Raw genomic sequence first — 22,614 nt, 5'->3', positions numbered from 1 at the left:
TCTCTGTTTTGACATAAATAGTATTGCGATATTTGGGGGTTTGACTATCACTTAACTAATGCATCAAGCTTTATCTTTGCAGTAAGCTATAAGCATTTTGCTGATCAGGCATCATATGTGAAATATATATCTAGCCAGTGGCATATACTTGACTCAGGAGTGGCTCAGCAAGTTCTCCACATAAGTGTCTTGAAAGCATTGTTACTGCAAGCCTCTTAACTGCCTCCATCAGTATTTGTCATGTCTATAACTGCCTCCCTTTTTGGATTTTTTTTTTTTCATGTAGCTACCACCATCTTGATGAGAGGCATCCGCCCCATTCTTCATTCCCGTAATGGCCTCGGTTGACTGTATATCATATGCTGGGTGATTTAATCTGCCACTTTGCAGTTAATGCACAGAAAGTGACTCAAATTTCATGGCTTCTGGAGTCAACCACTGCTTTATTGTTATTAGCGTCATGCTATTGCCACCACCTCTGAATGCAATAAGCATAAAGAGGCTATTCTTCCAGGCGAACGTCAAAGAGAATGCGAGGGACAAGCTGTGCATGGTTTGTATGAAAAATTGAAACTTGAATAGAGGATTCACATCCCTGGCATGACTGCCGCTTGCCACTGATTGAATTGGGGAATGATAATGCAGCCCGCCTGCAAAGTTGTGCCCATTGCAACATGCTAAATGCAGAAAGCTTGTTATACAAGTGCTCATTATTCCTCATGACTTTTCTTTCTTTTTGTCAACACAGAATTTACAGTTCACCTGAATTTGATTAGCTGACCCTGCGGTTTGTTTATGTTGTGTTTCCAAGGTCGATTGGTGTTCCAAGTGTACGACTACGGTTCATAGAGCAGGGCCGTGTAAACAGCTGGCTTGTATTTGGTAATTCGATTTGAAATCTACTGTCGTAAATGTAATTTAATGATGGTAATGTGATATTCCTAACTCAATTCATTTCATTTGCTTGCTGTTGATTTGTTATTCACTGGAGGATTTTTTTTTCTTTCTCAACTTCACTTTTCCTTTCTATCTCCCTTTTAAAGCTTGATTTCTTGTTAAAATGAAAAGTGTGTGTTTAATTTCAGTAAGGTTGCATATTTGAAATACAACCTCATGAGTGGTCAACATAATTATCCCTTTTGAGCGTTGTTATCCCTACAGTGAATTACAGGTTACAGTTAGAATCAACTGTGTGATAGTTATTAAAATTAGGGCTGAATTTTCAAAGAGCACAGTGTAGTCTGATTCATGTATATACAAAAGGTTTTTTTGTTTACCTGAATGTACTCAATTCATCAGAGTGGTTACTGGAACAACATCAACTTCTGATGATGAAATATTTTTATAGATTACCGGATGAACAGATGCAATATTATGTAATATTATTATTATTATTTATATATTAAAATGTTCCTTCTCAGTAAGAAATTTACACCAATCAGGCTAGGGATGTTAACCGATGACTGTTTGACCGTTGTCGCTTAAAAGAAAAGGTGATCTCTAAATTAGGCTATTATAGACAGTGGACTAAACGCTACTACAGTTAGCCATCTCATTCCAAAATCTTTTTGTGTGAAGTGAACAAATCCCTCACACTCAATTTTTCATAACTTGCCTGTTTGTACTTAATAAACCAATAAAAACATTTGGCGCAAGGTCACAACGTTTGGGTTTGTGCTCACAAGGTTTGCAAAAAGTAAACAGGCTAAAACACTCGAGGTTAGAGTCAGGGCAGACCACAGTATGAAGCATGCATTCTGCATAAGATGGGCTTACATTTGGAAATATATTACATCTACATTTCAGTGGTAACACATAAGTTGTTGATCATCATCTCTCTTTATTATTGTTAGCACTACCTTGAACTAAAGCGGCGTCTCTTCGAAGCTGTCATTTTCTTAAATGATCCGCGGCAATGTTTCAAATGAGCTTCTTACGCTAGACAAATGCCTTTATTTTCAACGCGATCACCTTGTACCCAAACCATTTCGAAACTAAGACATTTCTTTGTCAATTACAAACAAGCTCCTCAGCGCCGCATTTGCGGGACTCATGTTACGCGCTGTAGAGGATTTTTTAAAAATGACATGAGTGGAAAGGAGGCGGTGACAGTGTGTGTTTGAGAGCGGGAGGCAGAGCGGCAGAGAGATCATATGCGACAGAGTTGCGAAATTGCAGGCGCGGCTCGTGGTTGTTTTTTCAAGTAGCGCAGCATATTTTAAACTAATCAGTTAACTGGTTTCAACCGGCTAATGAGGCTCAGTGGTCGGTCAAGAAAATGTTTAGTTTTCACCATCCCTAGATCAGGCATATTATTATGACCATCTTCCTATGTATTCTAATATTGTGTTGGTCCCCTTTTGTTGCCAAAACAGCCCTGACCCCAGAGTTGCTTGATTGGATTGAGACCTAGTCCTGACTGGTCTGCGCCTATGCAGCCGCATATGCAACAAACTTTGATGTACTGTGTATTCAGACACCTTTCAGCATTAACTTCTTCTTCTGTAGCAATTTGAGCTACAGTAGCTTGTCTGTTTGATCAGACCACACAGGCCAGTCTTCTCTCCCTACGTGCATCAATGAGCCTTTGCCACCCATGATCCTGCTGTTGCCGGCTCACCACTGCTCCTTCCTTGGACCACTTTTAATAGATACAGACCACCGCAGACCAGGAACATGCCACAAGAGCTGCAGTTTTGGAGATGCTCTGACCCAGTTGTTTGACACAGGGCACGGTTCAAATTATAAATTGGTAATGTGAAAGCTGTCATGTGAGCTCAGCTGAGCTCAGGGGTACCTATTTGAGAATGCTTGAAGGAGGTAGTCTGAGTTCGGTTACGCGGAAACTGTGCTACGATTCACGTGAATGAGAAAGCAAAACGTATTAGGGTGGGCAAAAAAAGTTTTATCTGATGAATTTGTATTTAGTTAAATAAAATACATGTAAGGGATGATAGTGTTGATGATTTACCTTGGATAAGAGTGAGCCTACAAGTGTATTCACGCAACGCACCAGCGGGAACAATCATGCTCTAAGTATGACTGGGTGATAAAACTATATAGATATACAGACAAGTAATCAGTAAAAATGCGTTTGATAAATATATATATATATATATATATATATATATATATATATATATATATATATATATATATATATATATATATATATATATATATATATATATATATATAGGGTTTTTTTTCCATCAGAAGAAACCAGAGGTTGCGAAGCAAGTTTGGTTGCATGAACAAATGCACTCACTCTCTGGTAACCTAGCAACTTATGAAGTTACACGCTAACAGCCAATCATGTAACAGTGTCAAGTTTGGAGATCAACCCGAAAATTAGTGCAGCAGAAGGAGGTGCCTGAAGGAGGTTAGAAACCTCCTTCAGGCAAGCGAGTATGACGGGAAACAGAAAAACAAGTCAGCTCGCCAGTATGGCATTTTTTTGGATTCTTTAAGTCCAGACCAATGTCATCAGCAAATTATGCAAGACCATCGTACCCACCAAGACACCTACCACAAACTTGTTTAACCCCCTAAGCCTTGTTCATATTTTTGTCTCTGCTGATTGTGTGCACCTCATGCGTTTGGAGAGGGTTTTATACCTGCCTTGCTCGCTGCTGTGCTATTCTTTGAAACGACATGGCGAGGTAACGTTACTGTTCATCAGTGCCTTATGACAAAGCATCTCAACGGTACAAAGAAATAATTGAGGCAAGTTTAAAATGTTAAATATGATATATTTTTCTCCGGGTCCTTATTTTAAATAGTTCATAAAAAACTCTATGATTATTGTGAAACACTTATATCGCTATACAGTTTTCAGCCATATTGCCCAGCCCTACTCTGGCTCAGATCACAATAACCTGCTGAAAGAGGCCACAGCCACCAGGGAACACAGTTTCCATGAAAGGATGCACATGTCTGCAAAAAAAGCTTAGGTTGGTGGTATGTCTCAAAGTAACATCTACATGGATGGCAGGACTCAAGGTTTTTCTAGCAGAACATTGCCCAAAGCATCACACTACCTCTGCCAGCTTGTCTTCCCATAGTGCATCCTGGTGTCATGTGTTCCCCAGGTAAGCTATACACCCAGCCAGCCACGTGATGTGAAAGAAAATGTTATTCATCAGACCAGGCCACCTTATTCCATTGCTCCATGGTCCAAATCTGATGCTTACATGAGGTCATAATGTTATGCCTGTTCGGTGTATGTATGAAATGAAGAAATTCCCAGCCCTAATTAATACATTTAAGGAAAACGTTTATTTCCACCACTGTCAGTTTGTCTTTCTTTCTTCATCCATATACAATTTTAGTAGAAAAAAGGTGATGATGCCATAGATTTTGAGTTATAATTGAATAACAATATTGACATGGTGACCGCTGCTTAGCTGAAAAGACTCAAATTGCCCATCTGAAATCAGTCATGTGCTAATGCAGCCTCCAGTGTAACCAAGCTGTTGTTTTCCTGCTCTTAGACCTTCCACACTTCTTTTTCTTCTTTTTTTTCTCCTTCTTTTTTTCTCCATCCTTTTCTTTTCCTCAAGGGGGCTTATTATACACTTCTGGAGCTCTACAAGGAGGCAGGGAAGCTCTCAGTGGGAAGCCTGAAAGCCCAGTTTGCGGCTGGGGTAAGTCTGCAGGAGCATCTGCTGCCCGCGGCTGGGTTGGAGCTCTGACGCGTGGGTCTGGAAAACTATTCCAGAGCCACTGTAGTTCAGATGAATGCCAGCGGATTAACATATCTACTAACACGGCGGAAAAAGGCAGGGCTGCTGGATGAGGGGGAAAAAAAGACCTGAAATGCTTGTGTCCGCATTCAAATCTACTAGCGTGAAATGCAGCAGCATATGGTAGGCGAGGGGACACACGTGCTGCAGACAGATACATCACTCTTGATTCTTTCTGTCTTTTGTCTTTCCCGTTTCTGCCTCTCGGTCTTTTCAACTGATTCCATCCTTCTATCTGTTTCTTTTTTTTCCTGTTGCACTCTGCATCTTACCCTCATTTGTGTCAAACGTGCATGCAAAGTGGCTTATGCAAATACTCGTGTACACAAGCATGTAAAACCATATGGATCTCTCGTAGTACGATAAGAGATGGCTCACAGCACGTCCCCCACGCACACGCGCACAAAGAGAGAGATATTTCTCAGCGCCCCTCCCCTTTTTCCTCTCTTCCTGGCCTGACACAGCCCTTGGATCTATTCCCAGAGCTGACCCCTTAGTGGGGACATTGATGTAGGCTTGCTAATGATGAGAAATGGAACCATAATGCCGGCTGTTAAACCTCGGGGGCGCACAACAAATGTGCTTCCGAGACCCGGCATTTGTCTCTGAATAGATTAGGTCCTAGCTGTGGTAACCTTATATTTAATCTCTCTACCTCTCTCTCTACCTCCCTCTCTCCCTTCACTGGGCCAGTAGCTGTTCCTCATGATAAATAATACTTTATCATCCTCTGCCGCAGGCGCAGCCAGACTGCTTTAACTGTTGCCGTTCCGTGAAGAACAATGTGATGCTTTTGTCTTTACGTGTATCATAATTTATCCGCACCTGGGATGACGATGCTGGATCTTTAGCATTTCCTTCCACATTTACATGCCTCACTAGTCCCATGAGCATTTTACCTGGGCATCCAATTTGGATGTTCTCCATATGGAATGATAGCATTCCAGCCGGCATGAATAATGTGAAGAATTTAGAACACGTGTTGTTCAGTTGAGTTCGCCGTGTCGTCTTGTTAGTGCGTTCAGTAGTAGGAAAATGAGAGCAAGTTATATTAAGTCTCTCTGAGGAGGGTTTTTTTTTTTTCATCCAATCATAGTGAACACCTTTTTTCTGTGACATTGTTCGGAAAGCTCTCAGAAAGCGAGATCATATCCTTGTTATTCTCCTCAGAAAAAAAAGAGCGGCAACGACTCTGAAATCTGATAAATTGGCGCCACAACATATTAAATTATCAATGCACATGAAAAATTCATTCTAGAATGCCTTTCACACTTTCTGAGTCAGTGCGCAATTTACTTTTATCTTGTTAAGGCAGGAAAATTTTATTATGGAAAAATAATGCCACTGTTTTTTTTTTCTCCCTAGACTCTCTCTTTCGCTCCTAGTTTCTCTCTCTGATCCATTTTAAATGGTTGCAGTAATGGTGCAGAAAAATAGGATGAAAATGAGAAATCGCTCATGAGAAGTTATAAATATTCATGAGAACGATAACTACGTTAGGCTGCTTTTCTGAGTTCTTCTGTTGTGAAAATCTGTCCCCACCACAGAAATGTCTCATCTTGGTGGTTCTTGCTTAGCCTCCGAGTTCTTGCAAAGTTCTAAAAGACTGTGGTTCTGAAATGTTTACATTTCCAAATGCTGTACTTGTCAGGTGTGCATTTATTACCAAACACGATTGGTGGAATGTGTGGTATAATCTTGCGCATTCTTTAGCCAACAGGCCGAGCGACTTCAAAAGGCATCATTTTGTAGCTATGTGGTCAAACACTAACCGATGATTAAAGAAAATTTGTGTAAGCGCTTTGATAAATCACTTCCTGTGTTTGCAGAACATATCTGGACTGGCTTCTATCATGGACTTTCAGATGCTGATTTGAGTGATTTATAGCCACAATTTTAAATAACACTCTGTGCCCCACACATTTATTATAGGTCTATATTTATTTATTTGCGCTTAAGTTAAAATGAACGTCCTTTCATAACAACACATTCCAAGTCCTTCCAAACACACACACACACACACACACACACACACACACACACACACACACACACACACACACACACACACACACACACACACACACACACACACACATCCACTCATTTAACTCTTTTGAATGACACAAACAGAAACCATGTAAAGTAGATGCAAAGGTGTTTGGGAGAGCACAGAAATGGCCGTGTTGACCTCATCTGTCAGCAAAGAAAAATGTTTACCATTTACATGATTAAAAATAAAGGGAAAGTGGCAGGAGGTTTAAAACGATAGAATTTATATGCATGAATTTGAGTCTGTCATTATTTACATTATTTTAAAATCATATGCTTCTTTTAATTTATTTTTTAGTGAACATTTTTTCCATACAATGACTGTCATGTGTAAATATGTCATATATACTCTGCAGCCATATTTGAAACACTTCTCGGGCATGCAAGTGCAGTTCTCTTTGATAGGATAACATCAGATTCTCCCAAACTAATCACCAAGCTTACGATTAAATTTCACATTTAAAATCACCAATGGAATCTGACAATAACTGTCTCGTAAATTTGGTTTCTGAATGCTTGAATCATGGCAACAACAACAAAAAACAGCATTTTCCAGCCTGGACAAAGCTAAAGCGCATGCGCAATCCTAAACATGAGTCTCAGAGCTCTGCGTGTTTCTATAGCAACCAGAGCTTCTAACTGCTGCGGCAGTGACGCGATTCGCCATATTGGGAGTTTCACTTTCTCTTATTCATAAGTAATAGGCATGCATTGTCTTCCTATATATATCTAACGCAACAAGAAATTTAAAAGACACCTTATTAGCTGTCCAAACACAGCCCTGGCATCTAGGCTAAAACAAGGAAAAATATGGGATGTCAATGAAAAATTAAATAGAAGTCTAATCATAGCCCAAGAATAGATTAGTCATCAATTTCAAAGAAATTTAACCAAACACCTTGTAATCAATGTTGACTTTGCTTACATGATGGAATATCAAACATCTCTCAAGTTATTTTGGCAAAGATGAAATGTATCCAAATTCAAGGATATTTTAGCTAGAAATTGGTTACCCATAGTCGGAGTGTATCGGGTCTATAGTTAACTGAGACAATGAAATGATGGCTATTCCTTACTGGCAAGTCTCCTTAAGCCTTATTTGTGTATTCACTGATATTCTCGCCCTCTAGTGAGCTGTTAATGTACAACTTGATTTTATCCAAATCAGTCTGATTTCCGAACGAATTGTTCTTTTGAGTTGTTGATTCAGTTGATTCATTTGAATCAGTGCTAGTTACCCGCAGGCCTGAAATTTAGTCTGTTCTTTATACAAAGCTATTGTTTGTCTTTCGGAGAATTGGAATAAATATGCTTTTTGCTTCATATTTAATACGTAACACACAGTCACTGCGAATTCATATGGAACAAAGCAATGACAGTTGTCCTTTTCGCATTCCACAGACGAAGGAATTTCGTATGGTTTGGAACGACATGAGGGTGAGTAAATAATAAGAGAATTTTCATTTTTCAGTGAACTATCCCTTTAAACCTTCCTCCCTTTATGCTGATCTGCCGTGTTTGGTGATGCAAATTGCTGTAACTTGCCCAAGGTGTTCCATCATCAGAGGGGCATAATTATCTTCGGCAACAACCAATATTGGATTGTTAAGCCTGAGGATGAGATGCCCAATGAGGCCTGCACTCTCTCTCACTCTCTGTCTCTCTCTTGGTTGAGCTCTGACAGATGAATCTACAGGGAAAGATAGCTGAAAGGCAACCTGAGGCAATTTGAGCGTCTTTCTCTCACTCTGCCTTTTTCTCTCTTTCTTCCTCCATTTCTATCCCTAGCTTGGTCTCGCCTCTTTCTTTCCGTTTTGTCTTTATTGCACTCAGAACTTGGGGTGGTGCTTTTTGTCGCGAACCAGCTTGCACCGTCGTATCGTTCTTTCAAGCTTTACATGACTTTGAATTTCCAGTTCTGTCCTTCATTCCGTAGATGTTGTCTGCCCATGATAATAGATAGCCAGGGGAAAGTTAAAATCGTTCTTCTGTCATCAGATGTGCCTAGTAGCAAAAACAGATCTATAGACAGATATTCCAAGAGTTCCCTTGGCAAAGTGAAAACCTATTATTGTCTCAGTGCTATGGTTAGTGCCATAACACAATGTTGCATCTTCACAAACATATTCTGTTCAGGGCCTATCAGAGACGATATGTCGGTGTTTAGAACAAAAATTCACAAAGATAAGTTTGTAAATGTTAATCTGCTCATTTTCCACCCTCGCTGAACTCAGAGGCCTCAAGTTATTGTTGGTACTGAGATTTTTTTTATGAATTATATTTGTATGATGCTGTAGCCATTTAGAAGATTCAATTTATATTCTTAGTGCAATAAACTAATCAGGATAAAAGATAGTATGGCCATTGTTACCTTATTCATGATCTCTCTGCCTGTCTGCGGGTTGTCTCAATTCCATGTGCTCTTTTTCTCTGAATGCCTGATGGTTTTAATAGGAAGTGTGCAGGAAAGGGGATGACCTATAATCACAATCAGCTGGTAAATAATTACAAGCTTTGCATTCCATGCAAAAACTTCCTAGAAGTACCGCAGAAATTGCATGCCTTATGGAGCAGGCTACACTATTTAGCCACTGGTCAAAACGAAACAGGAAAACACTGGTTGCTTAGTTTTCAACACTTTTTTAGTGTTGAAAAGATGCCTTTAATTTGGTTCTTATTAAGGCCAGACGCAGCTTAAATCCCTTGGTGAGAAATTGCTTTGATTCAGTCAAGCTGTATTACATTGTCTGCACAGTTTATAGGTCAAGCCCTCAATAAAACACAAGATGTGCTATTATTCTTTCTGATAACATTTAAGGAAGAATTCTCTTTAGAAAGTGTGGCCTTTACTCTTGGTCTTTGACACTTTTGTCCATTAATGTGATTTGACTGCTGAACAAATCTGATCTCACCGAATTGACCCACTTGCAGACTAAATTCAGACTTATCATCCTTTTCAAGCACAGATTCAGAAACTGTCGGAACCTATTTCATCTAGTTGTGACTAAATGAAATTATCAATAACTGAGATCTATCTATCTATCTATCTATCTATCTATCTATCTATCTATCTATCTATCTATCTATCTATCTATCTATCTATCTATCTATCTATCTATCTATATATCTATCTATCTATCTATCTATCTATCTATCTATCTATCTATCTATCTATATAAATGTGTGTGTCTGTATGTATGTATGTATGTAGGCTATGTATGTATGTTCAGACACACACACACACCTCTCTTTGGGTCGAGGTTGAATATCCCTGTTTGTGAACACCTTACGGGAATTTTACAATAATAGTAGGCTAAAATAATACTTTGGCAGGTTTAGGAGTAGGTTTAGGAGAAAATGTAGTAATCATTTGCCTGGAATTGTAAGTCATAGGCTACATGTGACATTTCTTATAAATGTCTTTAAGAGTGAAAAAAAATTTTTTAAAGAAAGAAAAAGGCTGGTGTAAGCTCCGCCTCTCATACATCGATTGCTTTGGTCTTGTCCTGTGCATGTTTTTTTTTTTTTTTTTTTAACACACCCAGCGGAGTGGCCGCTTGAAGCGCACTTCAGCGCGCGCTCACGGAACACTCGCTCCCGTATGTGCCTGGAGAGCCTCGCGCAGCGGAGGCGCTGGACGCGCTCAATTCGTGTGGAGACTTTTAAAACCTTCCAGATACGTCGAAAACGAATGGATTCGCTCACTTATTCGAGATAAACGAGATTACCAAGAGCTCAAATCCATGGAATGTTGTTCTGCGGTGTTTTTGGCTGTGAAAGAGAGCGGTACTTCTGCTGGGAATCTATTGTTAATGATCTGTCATAGGAGCTTCCACGACTTGGGATTCATATCTATCGCCTTCACCTTACCTTGACTAAAAACCTGATTCTATTCACCTGAGTGAGGAATGTATGACTCATTGCTGAACAGATATCAATCTGTCTGATCTGTCGTTGAAAATACCCAACGCTTCTGACAGCTTTCGCCACCGCAGTCGTTAAAAACGTTCCTCTGAAGATTTATTGTTGGGACAGGTTCGTATTTCTTGTCCGCCTTCAGTCGGTGGCGATCTACGCGAGCTCGGCGGAGAAAAATATCTGCCGTAGCTTTCATACGGCATATACTGGATGTAACGGAATTGCATTTATTTGTCACCTTTGCCAATTCTTCTCCGATGGAAGCGAATCTCATATAGAATTCGGTAAGGATATATTTTCCATAAAGAATGAGCCTACGATGATGAATTTGTCTTGAATGCTCCTGAAACCTTGTTATATTTTGTTTGCCGGAAATAATTTGATCACAATCTTTTTGAATTGGCGTTTTAAAAAGAAAAAAAGGAGGGGAAAAAGATAAATAAAAACCACACCGAATTTGTCTGAAGACTTATGAATAAGGCTTGAACCAAATAGCGGTTCAGGTTTTGTTCTAGAGATTGAATGTGTTCTTTCCCTCACGCGCTGATATCACAAGCAATTTACTACGTGAAGTCACTGAGTTTCATTCGGTTTAATGCAATTATTGTGTGTGTACGTACGTGCGCTTTGTGTTTTGCAGCTTTGCTGTTCTTTTATGCAGAAGCAAACGATAAAAAACAACATCTGACATTTTTATTTCTTTGTATACATATGGAGTTTACCTCTCTCAAGGTCTTGCTTTTTGTATTGAGATTTTTTCCCCCTTTACTTAATTTGTTTCTCTTGCTTTGCATATCACAGGCATGACTACATATTTATTACTGTATTTATCGTTTATATTAGTCCCTATACTACTTTGACTACTGGAATCTGGAATTTTTATGTATTACTGAATATATATATATATATATATATTCAGTAATACATAAAAATTCCAGTACACCATTTCATTGATGCACATGTTTTCAATTTCAGAATTAAAAGTAAGTAAAGGTGTCTAGGTGGTGCAACCGTCATGAGGTTGTATTATTTTTTCGTTTGTTTATATTTTAAATCTAAAAAACATAGTTTGCCATTTAGCTTTTTATTGTTATTTCATTTTGTATATTTTCATGTAAAAAAAAACAAAAAAAAACAATCAGAATAACCAGTTATGCTGTACTAATTCTCGGAAAAACTTTGGTCCACCAAATACAAGTCAGGGTGGTATTACCAATCTGCAGGAAGCCATTTTGTTGTCATGTGATATAAAATAAAAATATTAATAAAAAAACATATGAATATGATCAACCACTTTATAACCTGATGGTTGTTCCAAGGTCATAACAGTATCACATATTTGGCCTTTTATGAAGAAGAGTTTTTTGTTCTGATAAAATAAAGTAATGGAATCAATTCTTTATTTCTAAAAACAAGAACTTTTTTGGGATTGAAAATAATGACATGCACACTCATGCGTCTTAAATGCATATAAAATACATAGTGCGGCAGTGGCTCAGTGGTTCATGTAGGTTGTCTACAAACCAGAAGGTTGGTGGTTCAATCCCCGGTTACACCTGACCAAGTGTCGAAGTGTCCATGAGCAAGACACCGAACCCCAGCTGCTCCCGACGAGCTGGATGTGTATGAATGGGTGAATATGAGGCAAAATGTAAAGCGCTTTGGATAAAAGCGCTATATAAATGCAGTCCATTTACCAAATGTGTGAGGAAAATAGTTGTTGTTACCTGGTTATACCTCTTCAATTCTATAGGCATTACGTCAGCATTTTTATTGAATATGCTCCAAATGTACGCACTAATATAAGTAAAGATGTAATTTCTAAGAACTTTTCATCTTTTTATTACCTCCTTTTTATCATTGACCCTTTGACATTCTTTATTTCTGTCTTTACACATATGGTTTACATTTCTCAAGCTCTGCCACTGTATATCGAGTTGCATTCATTTCATATTGCATAGGATCTAGGCTCTGCCTAATCAACCGTTCAAGGTTACCTATAAGCCCTTTGCATATAAGATGCCTTGGTTGTTTGAGCTTCCAGAGCCTTCCATTTTGATGTCAAATCTACCAATTGTTTTGTACATGGGAACAAATATGAGACATGAGTTTGAGTTTTAGCTTATTTTGAATGAAGAGAATGAATTAAACGTCACAGACTTGCATATGGTGATGTAAACAGTTTGCCTCAGGCTGGGCAGAGCATAGATCAAAGATTATGGTGGTTTGTTGTCTCTCAGCATTAGCACTTTGAATGAGATTTGCATAGAGGATTTGCATTCGGGACCATTTAAGATACTCGCTGCCACCTTCGCAAATCATGTTTATGACTTGCACTGCATCATTTTACATTGCGGGTGTGTAATATGTTGATCTATGATAATTATATGTTACTCGCATTGCATAATGTTTTATGAGCGCACAGTTAATGCAGCAAATAGTTTTGCGCATTGCTCAGCTGTATGATTTCAGATTTACAGCTTATAAGAAGATAGACTATCTAATTGACATGAGAGCTTCTCCTCTCTGTACTGTCAGGGACAGGTGGTTGGGAGGTCACAGAATTAACTTGGGGAAAGAGCGCACATACTTTGCTGGTTGAAATTTCAGAAGATAGTTGGGTGAATATGTGTATTTTTGTCAAAAAAAAGATTTCTACTTTCATTACACCCCGTAGCAAGACTTTCTTAGAGTATTTACGATATGAAATAGCAGTAAGTGAAGCAGAATTCCAGCATTCACCTTCACCTTCCTCAAATCGAATGTATATTTCTTCTTTTTTTCCCGTGGCCAGAGGCTAATCTTAATCTTGTGCAGATGCAGCTCTGGAATTAGCTTGCAAACGCTCCCTCGTTCGTATCTTCAAACCCTCCACTTATCAGGCGCAGAGAGCAGATATGGCGGGGGCCTGGCTCGCAGTCCTGATAAGAGGGTGAGGAAAAATCTGCCAGCTATTTGTAATATAAGAGTCGAGGCAGATCACAGCCCAGCCTGATATGACAGACCTTCCGGCACGAAGCTAACATCTTGAATCCTCTTAGTCCGAAGAGAAAAAAATGGAGTTTTGTAAGAGTAAGACATGATAAATGTAGACAGGCACAGAGCAGGGAAGGGAAATGTATGTTTTCGTCTAATCTACATAATGGCTTGATTTATTCGGCTGTAAACTGGGTTCATTAATGTTGGTGATTAGGCAGATTTGTTTTGTGTTATCAAGGGTGTTACCATGTACATAGCTATCATATAAGATAAACTACCCTGCATTTTTGATATGTGTTATTCCTCTAAAGATATAAAAGTGAACATTTTATTATATTATTTTATATTAATTTCCGTTCTCTGGAAATAGGTGAAATTTTTGTGAAAATTTGGACTAAACTGATATGTATCTGTGGTTACATGAAGAACCTTTAACATTCATGACCCTTTCTATTCCCCAAATACTTCTTTACAGTGGAAAAAGGTTCTTTAGATTTTTAAAAATGGTTCTTTTAAGACCTACTCTTCACTAAAAGGTTCTTTGGGAAACTGAAAATAGTTATTCTAGGGCACTAATGTGAAACCTCCATTATATGGGATCTTTGTTTTTAAGCGTTCTAACACAACCCATTTAAAGTATTTTGCCATTGTCAATAAAGAAGATTTTGGTATTTATTGTGACTTTTAGATGTACAGCAAACAGAAAAAAACTACACAATGCCATTATATTATATTATTTATTTAAGGTGAGGTAGTTACGTTGTACTTAACACGTACTGAGTAATATTAATTTACAACATGTACTTACAAATAGAGTGACGTTTGGGATTATGCATCATTTACTGTTATTGCTATAGTAAGTACATGTAGTTACATGTAACTACATCACCTTAAAATAAAACTTTACCTATTATATTATATTTTTCTAGAAAAAAGAAAAAAAATTCTGTGAAGCCGCTATTTGAATACTATAAATTATATATTTTTTGTAGAACGTAACCCTAAAAAGAAGTAAAATGCATTGAGGGTTTAGATGGGCAGACAATGAACTGCCTTAACAATATAGCCCATGTTTCCCATTTTTTTTCTCTTTTCCCCCTTTCTTATCACTTTACTCTTGGTAAAGCCCTCTAAGCTTTGTGATGTCCCATCGTCTTTTTTTTCTCCTGTCATTTTTTTCCTTCTAAATGTCAAACGCTCACACGCTTTCACACGAGCACACAACAGCAATGTGCCAAGGCCTTTTGAATACCTCCAGGTATTGTTGAAAATCATAGGTCAGTGACTCACTGGCAGGGTGAGCTGGATTTCAAGCTGGCTGCACACAGCGGATGCAGCTGAACGGGGCCCGGTGCACACGGCACACTGTGTTTGTCTGCCACGGAGACGCTAAAGCTGGATGTCGGGAGTTATTCCTCTGCTTGGGTCACGCTGGCCGGCTGCGCCGTTGCTGTTGTTTTGTCAAAGCCTTGCAGATTAACCACAGCCACTACACTTCAAACACAGAGGCAGGCGGATGAATAATTCCAAGACCTCTCTCTTTAATCTTGTGTGATCCCATTCCAATTAGCCATTGTGCATGGGTGCATAGTGCCCTGCTTTTTTGTGCAATGAAAGAATGGCGCACCAAAGGCGTCCTGTCTCTTTTGTGCAGGGTGTCTCTTTCTCTACCTTGAATGTGTTTTATCAGGAGTATATGTCGAGTGTGTGAAAGTGGGTTTGGTTGCAGGCCTGACAGTGTCTAGATTCTTGAGTGAGCATCGAGATTTAAGCTACATGCAAAAATAATCCGGATAAAAATGCATCTTTCATCCACACTGAGACACATTGAGCTTCTTGAAGACCTAGTCTCCCAAGTGAAGTGGACACATGTGAAAACGCTGTGGACTGTGAAACGTTATTGGACCCATGTGTATCTGTGGTTGTGTTGGGCCTGCTATTCACTTTAATAGTGTTGCTTTGTACAATCTTCATATTACGTTCATGCAAAGATGACAGTTTTCAGATATATCCCGATTAATGTAGATGAAGCCCTATGAAGATCTTATTTGTCCCAAATGTGACTTTTTCCTGCATTCCTCAATGCTGTGCTTTCCGGTCAGGCACTTGTGCGTCTTTTGTCACCTTTATATGTGCCTTGTGTGATGTGGAAAATTATGGAGGCCCACAACCCAGACATGCCATTTACCAGCTGTTCTTTCCCTCTAATAGTAGAGGAAAGAGACTGAAGAGGAGAGGAAGGAAGAGTAAAACTGCATGCCACCTGAAATAAGTGCCACATTGGTATAATTTACAGTTATGCTGCTTGAGAAATTCATTGCTGACGCTATTTGCTCTTTTGTAACTATCTCAGACCTGCTTTAGGATTTTAGGAGTGGAGATGAGTCCATCTAGCAAGGATGTAAAGTACAGTATGCCCACTAAGAGGTGTGTGTGGGGGAAATGCATTTTGCAATATTTCTTTTAAATATCCAAGTCTGGAGAAATTATTGTTTATAAAGCCTCTTGTGATTTTAATGTGGCTGATAAAGTGGACTCAAACAAAGTCTTTCATATGAAAGTGTTCCAGGAAGTTTTGTGAAAAATGGCTCTCTCTTAGCTGGAGGTCTCCAAGGCTTTTACAGATGCTAAGTCAGATGTGCAGTGATTGTTTCAGATTTACCGCCTTCCCTTCCTTTCAGGGCATCTGCGTTCTACCATTCACTGCTCTCATATTTCCTTTTAAGCCCTTTCACTGGCACTGGATTAAATCCTTGTTTAATCTGGTCTCTTAGCCGCTTTCTCTCCTTACTAAGCAGATTTGCGAAGGAAGGTTTCATTAGATGTTTTTTTTTCTTCTTCTTCTTCTTCTTCCAGGGACGTGTAGAATTATACGACGGGTGGTCCGCCAGGGTAAGGAGAGTAAGAAATGGGAGATGAATGAAGACTGAGAAAGAAGATGCAAAAGTGAGGGGAAAGAAGAGAAGGTTTAAGATGGCGAAAGGGCAAAGAAAAAGTGAAAAGCAGAAGGGGAGGGTGAACGAAAGATGGCCAACATTAAAACCATAAGGCCTCTTTGTTAGTGTGGGGCTGACAAGCTGCCGTTCACATTAGGGTAATTAACACCGCCACAGATTGCACAACAGCTGTGCAGTTTAGCACTGTGGCAACATCAGAGAGCTGAGAGAGAGCCTGTGCAAACAGTGGCCTGTGCTGGGCTAGTTAGACGACCACTATTTAGATAGGTGCTCAAACCGCACTCTGTACGATGTGACGTCCGCCAAGCACCGTGTGCGGTAAAGCTTGGCTCGACAAGCCACTAGCTATTTGTGTAATCGGTTTTTCTGTCTATAAATTTTACTTTATGCGGTTTGGTAGCCAACTAGTCTTCATTGTAGAGAATTTTCTGAGCTACACCCTTAAAAATAAAGTTTTAATCCATCTAACAGTTATGTAAAGCCATGAAATATCAGATCATTTTTGCCATTGAAATTAGTACTATTGTTTGTTTTTTAATCAATATTCATGCTTTTTTACTTTTTTTGTTCTTAAATATTGAATGTACAGTTAAATGGCGCCATCTGGTAAGCCTTTTAAAATAACACCTAACAATGCCATTGTTTTAATTTTTTGACTTGTTATTTTCAATGCAATATTAAAGCAAATTCATCTCATTCCAAGTTTTCCAGTTCTTAAACAGAAATATTACTATTGAAAACATTATTAATAGTGCAGCAAGCTATTTCTCAGGAACACTGTTGGTATTTGAAATACACCCAAACAAACACATCTCCCTCTTCATTGCTCCACGCACAAAATGCACAAACATGCAATGCAGTGGTTTCATCTCTATCATAACTGAAGTTGGGGTGCTCAGTCCGATCCACTTTTAACAGTGTTTCTCAGAAATGCATTACTCATCTTTAATTGATTGCTAGCAACAAAGAAACAACAACAAAAAAAACATTTTGCTTATTACATTTCTCAACCATTTTCGTCTTTCTATTGTGTTTTATTATGTTAAATTAGATTGTTCAGATTGGCCTATTGGTTTCTGGATTCCTGAAAACACCAGTGCATAAATGATTTCCGAGAGCACTAGAGAATATATAGATCTTTGTAGAATCAAAATGATTGTAACTTTTATTTTTAGAAGTGTACAATCTAGATAGATATTACGAAATTAAAACTGTGCTGTTTATAGAAACTCAACATAAGTTTGCACTTGAAGAGCATATGTATTTTGTTAGCTACATATAGCAGTTCATTGAATTGTGCCTTAAGGGGTTGAGGAGGTAGATTCTGGAGTTTCATCCTCATGCGATCTGAAGAGTTTAGCAGCTCCTCTGAACTGTGTTTGCCAAACTGAGTGGTCTGTCGGCAAGGCTTTGGGCTTGCTTCATATAATTTCCGTGCCCTCATCTTGATCTTCTTGGCAAAGCCTTGCCTCGCTCCCACAAAAACAAATTATATGTGAGAACACAAGTGGCCTGTTCATGTTTCTGTTTCTTCTTAATTATATTTAATGTGTACTGTTTAAATGTTTTCGGCTCCCTGTGTTTATCCATCTTGTTTTTTCCTGGGCCCCGATGTCTAAGATCTGGATTTGGGTTGTGCATGTCAGGAAAAACTTCCTACATGCGCAACAATTATTAGTGCATTTAATTGTACTGTAAATATTGCATGAAGGCTTGTTGTGGGGTTTTCAGTGCAATCAAACCCAGTGTTTCTCTGAGGTGCGGAACATTGTTAAAACCGCCAGGGTTCGGTTCACGCTTCCACGCATGTTCCTTCAACGTGACATCTGGAGCGCTGTATGGAATTCCAAATCCACATGTAAGAAGTTTTCAGTTTCATACTTGAGCAGAAGTAAAAGCTTTATTGAATTAAATGACCTGTGCTAGAGAGCTTGTTGATTGTTCCATTAGATAAGCCTAACATTGAAAAGATGGATTGTAGATAGATTTCGAATGAAAAACTGAACTTCTAGTTGTGCACACACACACACATGCATGTGTGTAATTCTGCTTATTCTCATACTTCCTGTGCTGCTCTCCGCAGGGTTATCTTGTTAAATTTCAGCGAGGGAGTGCTGACTTTAAGAGAGGAGGCAGACATTTCTGTCCACCCCCTCTTCGTACACCGGGTGCAGAGTGCAACGGTAATAATCCAACAAGTGACAGCCAGCTATAATGGGAATGGAAGGCAGACGAAGACGGAGAGGTGTCGGAAGCATAAGGAGCCCGGTGGGCTTATCATTGATTTGTCTGCTGCGTCATACTGAGGGTTTGAAGGGCACTGGCAGGTGCCGCACACCCACGTACACTGAATATAATTGGGCCGTGTTCAATCTAACTTCTGTTATGCTCTGATTACCCACAGGGAGCTTTCGGTCATAACTCACAAGATGCCTGTTCATCAACTGAGGGATAGTAAAAAGCAGAGTATTTCTGTCAGTTGCCCCCTTCCTGGTATTTGTTTGATCTAGTGAGATTTCCTCAGTGCAGTTCTGGCTGTGTGATATATAGCCTCCAGGTGGGCGAGTTCAAGGCCTGGGTCTGGGTGGGTTTTGATGTGGCTGGCCGGCGTTCAAGTTGCTTGTGTCTGCTATGAGGAGCACGCCACCTGTTAATAGAGCATGACCGAGAAAAAGGGCCAGGGCTGAGGTGATGATAACTCGCCATCGGTCACAGATTCAAAAGTGTGCTTTTTTTTTCTTTTTTTTTTTTAATGTGTTTCATATTTAAGTGACTGCATTGGTCTTAGGTACTGTTTTAAAAAAGCTGCTTGCTGTGCAAAACCTGGGGTGATCTGCGAGGTGTAGCTATGTGGTTGTAAAGTATTATGGGTGCTTGAATTGAGAATGTATTTTTCCACCGAGCGGTACATTTCAGGTCAGGACAGTGATTTGGGGTGGTAAACCCTGATCCGGCTTGCTTTTCCTCCACTGACATTACCCTTACTTGATAGGCGTGGTGTATGCTGGAAGGTAGCAAACAACGTCATTCTCACACAAAGAAGAAAGCAATACGGTAAACTACAATGGAGGACATACAGCAGATCTTCTTCTTGCTTTTCGGCATGTGGCTTTTTGTCACGAGATGAAACATTGGCTTGCAACGATATTGTGCGTTGTCATTACCTAGTTATATGCACAAGTTCAATGCAAATCTGTCATCCAACCAACAACGTTCTCCACCCTTTAGGTACCAGACTACTGTGCTAGGTACCCCAATGGAAGGATCCCAAAAAAGTACTACCCTTGCATGCCGTACCACTCGGTAGAAACGAGTCATTAAATTCCAATTCCACTAATTTATTTGAATCTGAATGAAATACAAATTCCAACTTAAATTTTGAATAGGTAAAGCTTACTTGTCAACCAGTCATTATTTGAGGTGTAATTCATGCCTGGTAGTTTAGCCAAGTGTTTATCCAAGAATCATGGAAAAGGGACACACAGAGTGATTGGTGTCTTTTGCAGATATATTTTAAACATACAACATAAATCACACAGCTTCTCTTTCTGCCTTCCATTTATTGGAGTTTCAAATGAGCCAGGTCTTTGTATGAGGTGAGGTTTGCGCGTTAGGGGGCTTTATCATTGTAAAGCCATTTTTACTGCTCAGTAGGGAAACATACAGTACATGCCCCCCACCCCGGCCCGCGTCCTCCCCGCCTTTCACCGCATTTACCACTTAGTTAAATCCCCTTCTTTCTCGCTGTAAAGCTTTTAAGCAGTGTGAGGATAGAGTGGGGACTCTGGAGTCAGGGGGAGCCGCTCTTGGCCACTGAATCTCTGCTCGCAGAAGGGTTTTTCTCTCAGTGATGCCTCGCGGTTGGATCCGGGATGATGGGTTAAGGGATTCTGGCATTCCAGGATTATCCGCCTTTTATCTCCTTGCTATTTGCCGCAAATCCCGGAAGGATGTTGAGTGGAATTCCTCTATGTCCGCAGACATGATATGCAAACAGGACTATGTCTAAACGACTCACCAATCCGATTTCTCATAGATCCACAGGGAAAGTGTGTGTCGATTGAGTCTTAGAGGATAATCCCAGTGACAAATGAAAGAAAAGGGTTTTTCCCTGTCAGGAATGTTAGCATCACCAACGCTAATCTCACATTAGAGCTCAGGTGGATGTTCTCAAGCCTTGGAAGTTTGCAACATGAGCTCTTCTTCTTTTAAAACAGTATTCTAGTATAGTCATGATGGAAGATGGTTTGCTTTATTGACAAGACATGGTTTGTGCTTTTTCGATCAAGGGCCTCTTTAATTAGCTGCTTAACCTTGCTTTTTATCTGGTAGGAAACAAATCCATTGACAGCATGATGCTCTTGTGCCAGGATCGAAATGAAGAGATGCACAGAAAAGGACCAGTTTGGCATTGTGGTGTTAATTGTTTGTTAGTGATGCGCAATTTCAGATCTATTTATTATCCCATGGACACATACTGTTCAGTTGTGTATGTATGTATGTATGTATAGGCCCTGTAATCTTTAGCAAACGTTAAAATAAATGTCCATTTTTCTTACAGTATATTAATGTTGTTATGCCTAAGGTCACTTGTTGCATTTAAAATGATTGATTTTCGTTTTAATTCATTTACACAAAATAATACAGAATTTGAATACTGACCATTTATCAGCCATATCAGGAAGTTAATCATTTTATTGGTATCAGCCAGTAAATGTAATATTGACGCTTCCCTACTAGAATAAACTGGCGCTGTGAGCCTCGCAAGGACTATTAAAGCTTTTAACAGGCAGAGAGAAATTCATCCTTGCCATCATGTGCCTCCTAGTATAGGGGCTGAACACCCTGGGGAATCTGTTTGCCAGTTGTTGTTTTCCTCTCTCTCCCCCTTTCCACATGAATAATTGAAAGTGTAGCTTGTCAGACAAAGATGCATTTACTTGCTTCATTATATTTTAATCCGAAGTGAACAATTTTATGCATTGCTTTCTTGGCATCCGGAACAACTTTTAATTTTCTTCCACCGGGGTCTCTTGTAATTCAACCGCACCCACACACACGCCCTCGTCAGCCTGCTCTTTCCGAAGCCTTTATTGCATTTTTCCAGAAACTCTTACAGCATACAGGTGCTAATTGGCAGTGTTCGTTCCAACTGATATCAGTGTTTGTTCAATGAATTCCTCACAAAATGTCTCTAAGCTAATAAGGGTGTTTGTTGAAATGAGAGATTTTTTTCCCTTTTTGAAGTTGGAGGCCCTGGTGTGTTGTTCAGATGGTTTACACAGTGTGTGCGTTAGCCTGTGTAGATTGCACTTCATTGTGCAGCCCTCTAATTACCAGGTATTTACCGAGTACAAAAGGCTGTAACAACATGAACAAATATGTACACAGTGCTTTACAAAGTATGTAATTGTTATTCCCAATTCGCTGTCAAATTACCTTAGCTGATTTTAACGTAGTGGACCCAACAACATTGACTTCTGCGATTTTTATGAAGTATGTTGTTAACACAATGCTATCTGACAAAACAATTCACCTCTTAAAATATCTAGTTTACTTAAACCCTCTCTTTGCCTCTAACATTGCTGCAAGTGACGCGAGTTCTGCGCAGAATAGATTTTGAATGTAATTGAAAACCCCATCGGGGGCCTTTTGTCACAAGGTTGACTCAGTTGCTGGTATGTGCATGGGTGAGGTTTAAACGGTAAGTGTGAAAGCCAGAGCCATAATCTCTCTCACAAGGTTAGCACAGTTGTCGGGTTGATGATAAACGGACAGAGTGTAGCGTTTTGTCACGATGAGTGTAACTCACTGGGCTTACGTGGCTAGCAATCGTCACAGGACATTTCTTGGGTGTTTATTTATACACCTTGAGCCACCATACGATGCACATCTGGGGCCGGGTGATAAAAGAAGCCCTGCACAATGTGCCGGGGTTAGCGTTAGATAAATGTGACATGCCT

At 39.5% G+C, this 22,614-nt stretch overlaps 1 protein-coding gene across 10 annotated transcripts in view; it reads left to right on the top strand.

The window, feature by feature from the left end:
• The window catches only part of fbrsl1 (fibrosin-like 1), a 372,630-nt gene that overhangs the window by 296,339 nt on the left and 53,677 nt on the right, over positions 1-22,614 (top strand). For 7 of the 10 annotated variants that reach the window (XM_067439376.1, XM_067439374.1, XM_067439373.1 and 4 more), the window contains one exon: positions 8,199-8,234. The exons of the other annotated variants lie outside the window; for them this stretch is intronic. In XM_067439376.1, coding sequence (XP_067295477.1) covers positions 8,199-8,234 — 36 coding nt within the window. The remainder of the gene's footprint in view (positions 1-8,198; positions 8,235-22,614) is intronic. 10 annotated transcript variants of the gene reach the window in all.

The sequence above is a fragment of the Pseudorasbora parva genome, chromosome 3, assembly GCF_024679245.1.
Source record: "Pseudorasbora parva isolate DD20220531a chromosome 3, ASM2467924v1, whole genome shotgun sequence".
NCBI lineage: Eukaryota > Metazoa > Chordata > Actinopteri > Cypriniformes > Gobionidae > Pseudorasbora > Pseudorasbora parva.
The sequence above is the reverse complement of the archived record's forward strand: the minus strand, read 5'-3'. Positions and strand labels throughout refer to the sequence as shown.